Source organism: Ailuropoda melanoleuca, chromosome 4, assembly GCF_002007445.2.
Source record: "Ailuropoda melanoleuca isolate Jingjing chromosome 4, ASM200744v2, whole genome shotgun sequence".
NCBI lineage: Eukaryota > Metazoa > Chordata > Mammalia > Carnivora > Ursidae > Ailuropoda > Ailuropoda melanoleuca.
The window spans coordinates 35,284,952-35,291,730 of NC_048221.1; the positions used below are offsets into that span (position 1 = coordinate 35,284,952).

Genomic DNA, 6,779 nt, shown 5'->3' on the forward strand with positions numbered 1-6,779 from the left:
AATAATAACAACAGAAACACATCAATAATTAAAGACTACATTTTTCATTTAAGATCTGCTACAATAACTTGAACATGCGAAAATTTTTTTGATGTAAGAAAAACCATATATTTATATTCATTTCAGCACCTTTACCTACAAAGGATTTGAAGATATATGTTACCATTAGACAATCCTTTGCGAAATGACAAATTAGTGAGCACAGCATACGAGAATTGTAAGGTGAAAGGACTCAACAGTAACGGCGCAAGATGGGAACTTTTTTATGCTTAGTTATATTGAAATATTCATTTATGTTATCATAGTTGTCTCAGAGAAATTTCAAATAATTTAGTATCAATAAATCAATTTTAAAATCCTTAATGCCACACTTAAGTGTCAAAATGCCTGTCTTTTTTAATGAGTACAAATCATTATACAATACTAAATGTTAAAAATAAACAATGAAAAGAAAATAAACAATGATTTAATCTCTGGAAAGCATATTCCCAAATCCCCTTCCGGTTTCTAGAGTTACCTTGCAAACATCTTCCTTCTCAGAATGTGCTTCTGGCTTACTTTCAGCAGCTTCACGCTGCTCGGCCACCTTGTCTATGACAGTATGTCCTTCATTTATTGGTGTAGCAGAAACCAAAATATCAGGCTGTTCACAATTAACAGGTGTTGCGCTTCGTCCACTTTCTTCCATTTCCGTTTCCTCCGTGGGTACAATTAATGTTTCATTCACTTCTTCAGATTTTCCTTCAACAGATTCATTTATTTTAGTTTTTGGAGTTGAAGGATTAACTATAATAGGTACTAAAGCATATCCCTTGCCTGACAGTTCATCATCTGAATTGATTTCACTTACACTACGGCTATCTAATGACTGTACACTAAACGAGTCTATTCTTTCAAAAGCATCAGATGAGCAGCAACTCTCGGTGAGTTTTTGGAAATCATCTAAACGATTATATTCAGGACAGGCAGATGCTGAGAGAAGCTGAAAAGATGTCTGCATCAAGTGAAGAGTTGATTTGGAATCTGTAGTCTCTTGTCTCGAACTTGCTGAGCTCTCACTTATTACACTTTCATGATCTAAAACTTCAATGTCACTGGTGGTAGAAGTACCGGACGAGAAGGTACTAACAGGGGGAGAAGGTGTGTTACTCTGTCTGTCTTCATGTTTTTGTTCCTTAGGTTCCAAAGCCATGTCCTTTGCTTCTGCCGTAGACATATTAGATACGTTTTCTCTAGTTGTTTTCACATTAATTACACTTTCAGACACTTTCAAACGTACAGTCGATACCTTCATATCAGATTCTTTATTAACAGTTTCTTCATGCTTGCCTTCAGTTTTAGGCGACGGAGTATCTACTGCCAGAGTTTCCCCTGATACACATGGAGTAGACTCTTTTACTTTTGCTTCAGTTGTTTCAGATGTTCTTGACTGTCCAGTTTGCAAGGATTCCTGTAAAGTGCTTTTCACTTCTTCTTCTGGCCGTTGTGATTTAGCTGGTGGTTTTGATACCACTGGACTCTTCTGAATGGTCTGGACATCCGTTGGAGAGAGAAAGGCACTGAAGAAATTTTCAGATTCATCTACCACAGTTCTCCGAACTGGCTTTGTAATTGCTTTAGGAGAGGCTACCGGCTGATTCTGAGGTTCAGTGTTTGACTTTAATCCCCAGGTTGAAGAATCCCATCCTCCACTGACAGGGGTATTTATTCCTTTGACCAATAAAAAAAAATTAAGAAAAAAAATATATATAACTAAAAGAGAAAAAATTATATATACTTTACATTAATATTACAATCATAAGTCAATATAAATAAAGTTTTAAAATAAGGAAACTTATGGAATACAACCTATAATTTGGACCTGTGAAGATCCCTGCTTACTGTGTAACTAATTAGTTCATTGTTGAACTTTGGGCCTTAAAGAGGAAAACTGGTATGGATCTACCCAGAAGAACTAGGAGCAAAAATCAGACCAAAATGAGAGATTTCGGGGATTTGGGAATATGCTTTCCAGAGATTAAATCATTGTTTATTTTCTTTTCATGGCCTACCAGAAGCAAGTATGCTATTCCCTCACACAACAAATTAAGAGAGTACCAGTATATGTTATACAACTCATGCTAAGTCTAAGACACACACAATGCATCTCACATCAATAGGCAGTACCCTCACTTACAGATCACGCATGTGTAATCATAGCAAATTGACCCGACCTTCTATGCAGTTAGTTTCATATTAATTTTATTCTTCTAATATCAGTAATAAAATATGGTTATGAGCTGGACAGAGGGTAACATTCAAAAACTAAACCCAACATACTGTTCTTTTCCAAAAATCAAAGTAAACTAATGGGAACAGTACCTTCTAGAGGACAAATTCATTTTCATCTACTTAATGACAAGCTCATTGTCCAAGGGTCACAAACCCACTCTATGAGAAAGTTTTGTTCCCTTTCTAAATTCCAAATTTAGGAGGAATTTAGAAGGTCTTATGAATTTCAGGGGAATCTAGCTGGCTCAGTCAGTGGAGCATGTACCTCAGTCTCAGGGTTGGGGGTTCAAGCCCCACACTGGGTGTAGAGATTACTTATAAGTAAAATCTAAAAGGGGTGTCTTGGTGGCTCAGTTCATTAAGCTTCCAACTCTTGATCTCAGCTCGGTTCTTGACCTCATAGCCTGAGTTCCAGACCCACACTGGGCTCCACGCCCAGAGTGGAGTCTACTTAAAAAAATAAATAAATAAAATAAAACCTAAAAAAAAAAAAAATCATATGAATTTCAAAGATGTGCGTTTTTTAAAAAGTTTTTTTTAAATATATAAATGGTAGTTTACACTAGACCTTTTTAAAAACACTAAGGAGAAAATAACTATCTTCTGGGTAAAAAAAGATAATTCAGTCACAGAAATACCCGCTACTAAAAAACCCAATGCTAAACAAAAAATGACATATTTACTAAAATATTTAAAGCATTTGTTTTAAAAGAAATTCTCCTTTTTCTATATTCAAAAGTGGCTGAGCACAATTATCACAAATTCTGCACAATTAGAAGTTGGTGGGGAGAGAACAAGCATCGAAAAGCTCCTAAAAACTATCACGCTCTAAATTAAAGTCTATCCTATAACACAACTTCAGAAGTATGTAGGAAACTTCAATTTGGGGACACAGTTTTATACCCATTGGTTCAGTATATGAAAACAATGAAAAAAAGGAGAAAAGTAAAAATAAAGATGCAAATGAACAAGCAAGATTAAGTGTGCTAATTAGTTTAATTTAGTAGGTTATCTTAATGAATGACAGAAGTTAAATTTGCCTCTTGAAGAAACTGAAGAATGTTTTCTATAAATCCCGGGGGTCATCTGATATCCACTGGTCAACTCTGAGTAAGGCAATGTAAAACATAGGTGGATCAATAAATATTCATGGCATTTCACTAAATCTGAGTCTATTCTGGAAAACCTACTTTGAACAATGAATCATACAGACTGATACAGGAAACAAAGGCAGAAGAAAAATTATTAAATTTCCTTACTACTTGCAGCCCATTGACAAGTCCTTGAAACAGGCAGAGTGACATTCCTTTAGGAACTCAGCTGCCTCAATGTTAATACTTTGCTAAGGGCAAAATGAAATCTTGCCCGACCCCCCAGGATCCTGTAAGTCTACTTTAACATATAAAAATTCCTTTGGAAACCTCCTTTCTCTCTATCCCCAAGATACATGTTGGCAATCACTCTCCCAAGGATATGACCCACCGACATACATCTGAAGAGTTTCATGACTGAGTTTTTACTAAACAGTAATAAATGACCTGTTCCTAACAATAGCTAGTCCCACTTAAAAGTATAAAATGGGCCACTCCTCATGACCCCAGTGCAGCTCTTTCTGCCCATGGGTCCTGTCCCCGTGCTTTAATAAAACCACCTTTTTGAGGGGCTCCCGGGTGGCTCAGTGTTAAGCGTCTGCTTTTGGCTCAGGTCAGGATCCCAGGACCTGGGATTGAGCCCCACATCGGGCTCCCTCTCAGCGGGAAGCCTGCTTCTCCCTCTCCTACTCCCTCTGCTTGTGTTCCCTCTCTCGCTGTGTCTCTGTCAAATAAATAAAATCTTAAAAAAATAAAAATAAATAATTAAAAAAACACCTTTTTGTACCAAAGGCGTCTCAATTCTTTCTTGGCCGTGGGCTTCAAACCCTAACATCTTTCCTACATCATAGAGGATTCAAGCCCCAGATTTCATAAAATGAAATCTAAAGTTTATATTCTCTTTTAAAGTTTAGTAATTCAAAATGTGGGGTATCTGTGAAAAAGGAAGTTGAGCTACTCCAACAAGGTCATATAGCATCTTATACAAGGGTAGTAAGATCCTGACATACAGACAGGGGGCAAAAATATCTTAAAACGAGGTACCTCCAACTTAGGTCCTGACTTTTCCAAGATGTAAAATTAAAAAGAAATCGGAAAGAATTAGTCAACAATCACTTATTCTTTTTTCACAGAGGTTCAGAGCCCCCGCCCCAATGCAAATGTTTACCCCTCACACCAAAATGCTAAACTATTCCTTTGACTTAGAGCCAAAGCAACTGAAGATCCCTGAAAGATCCAGCTCAAGAAATACAATGTGATGCAACCCAAAGCTCCTGGGCCAGCTTCCACGGGTGATACCTCCACCATATCCTGCCCCTCAGCTGCTGTGTAGCCTAGAGGAAGTTAGTTACTCAGCCTTCCTCAGCCTCGGTTTCCCCCTTCAGTAAAACACGGACAATAACGAACCTAACTGGAGGAGCTGTCTGATAGAGACAGCCATTTAAAAAAAAAAAAAAAAGCACATTCCGCGCTACCAAGCACGGAGTGCTCATTAAGTGTCAGTGACTGTTCCTCCTGCCCCGCCGACGGACTTCAGATGCTGGCTCCCAACAGCGTCCGTAGCGCGCCGCGATTCCGGGTTCTGGATGCTCGCGCTCGCAGCTACGTCGAGAAAGGGCGGGGCACAAGCGCGACAAATCGCGACAGGGTTTTTCGAGGCCGGCAGGACCCGCACCTGGGGCCACAGGCACGGAGGACCCTAGGGCTGGGATTTCCCTCAGGAAAACAGCGAAGACCCACTTAGAGAAAACAAGCATTTGTGGACGGGCTGGGGAGACAGAACTTGCTCAGAACTCTGTCAGCGGGGAAGGAATGCCTGTCTACACCTCTCGCCTGTTTGCCTCCGCGAGCGCAGGGCCCCCCCGGACCCCCCGCTCCTCTCTCTCTTACCCGGATCTCCGTATGGAATGGTGTCGGCCCAGGCGCTCGGCTCTTCTTCCTGGATATCCAGGACCCTGTCGATGGACTTCTGGGCCTGGGACAGGGCCTGCTTCGCGAAGCTGGAGAGCTGGGAGGCGTTGAACCAACTCATCTCTCCTCAGCCGGCGGCGGCGGCAGCACCTAGCGGGAAGGCCGAGGGCCAGGCCGACCGGCCACAGGCCCGGGGAAGGGTGCACCGGAACGGCCTCGCCCCCTTCTTCGCTCGGCGGACCCTGTCAGCGGCTGGCCATGACCCCGACAGTCTCCCCCGAGCGGGGGATGTTACCCTCAGCCCTGCCCGCACAGCTGAGACGAAAGGCCCGGACTGCGCATGAGCTGGCTTCTTCCACGTACACAACCACCAAATCCGGGAGCCCAGAGTTCCGTCAATAGACGGAAGAACAGGAGGAACGTTGACGTCACATCCGGGACTCGAAGATTGCCATTAGTTACGGAGAGCGCGGAACTATTTCTGTTGATACTGATTCCAGGCATAGCGCGTATATTCCTGGCCATCAGAGAAGCTCTGTGGCTTCTAACGGAGGTAGAGTCGTCTGGGTGGGAAAGCTAATTTTCACGTGAGTTCCATCCTATAAAATAGCTCAGGTACTAAGAGCTAGCGCCTAGCCAGCAAGAATTGCAAAGTTCCGTGTTAACGTGGCCTTAAGGAGGAACCCTAGGTTTGGGTTTGCCTAAAAATACTGGCCTTTGTATAAAAGGCCTGATCCAGTCGACCTCCTGACGTTGTTTTAAAAAGGCGTCTTCCGCAAGGTGTTAAAAGTTAGAACAAGGGTACGGAAGCACAACCTCTTCACCAATGTAGGGCCACTCTTGGCCCCAGTCAGAACAAACCTGAGAAGCAGTAGAACTATTACTCTATGTGTGTTGTGCACATTATTTAAAATACAACTTTGCATTCACTCTTCAAACATTTCCCTACTTGAAAAAAATCAAATTGCTGGCCTTCCTAAACTGGTCAGTAGCTATGGGATTTGGACTCCATAGCTTAAACGCAAAATTCTGTCAACATTAAAAACCAGATTCCATACTTTTGTACGGACATTTCCAGGTGATTTTGAAATATATGGATACCAACATAAAACAGTTAGCTGAGGTCATTGCCCCTTTGGACAAATAATTTTCACTCCAATTTGCCACAAACTCCACTAATCTTATTAAACCTATTATACCTCCCTGCTGTGATTATTTACATTACCTGCCTGTCCCCTGTATTTGAGTATTTTACTCCAGTGTAAGCAACTATGCCATAGGGTAATTATTTTTCTTTAAAACAAAATCAGATTTAAATTCTGCCCTTGAGAAGTTACCACCTTTCAATAATTTCATCTAACCAATAAAAATTTGAGTGTTGAAATTCTTAATATTTAGTAATCTACACAAGTAGTTAGTAGATTACCCATGAGGTAGTAGGCTCTTTATTAAGCTTAAATAAGTAGACCTCGGAGGAGGTTGGGGGCAGATTGGGATTGGAATCCC

The 6,779-nt window shown here is 41.1% G+C and overlaps 1 protein-coding gene across 2 annotated transcripts in view; it reads right to left on the reverse strand.

The window, feature by feature from the left end:
* TMF1 (TATA element modulatory factor 1) overlaps nt 1-5,914 on the reverse strand; it is a 39,203-nt gene extending 33,289 nt beyond the window's left edge. The window contains exons 1-2 of one of the 2 annotated variants that reach the window (XM_019805040.2): nt 5,253-5,914; nt 518-1,710 (exon numbers count right to left, since the gene is read on the reverse strand). In XM_019805040.2, the coding sequence (XP_019660599.1) occupies nt 518-1,710; nt 5,253-5,394 (1,335 nt within the window). In that variant the 5' untranslated portion in view covers nt 5,395-5,914. The remainder of the gene's footprint in view (nt 1-517; nt 1,711-5,252) is intronic. The other variant, XM_002924401.4, reaches the window with a different exon arrangement.
* Nucleotides 5,915-6,779: the final 865 nt, after the last annotated feature.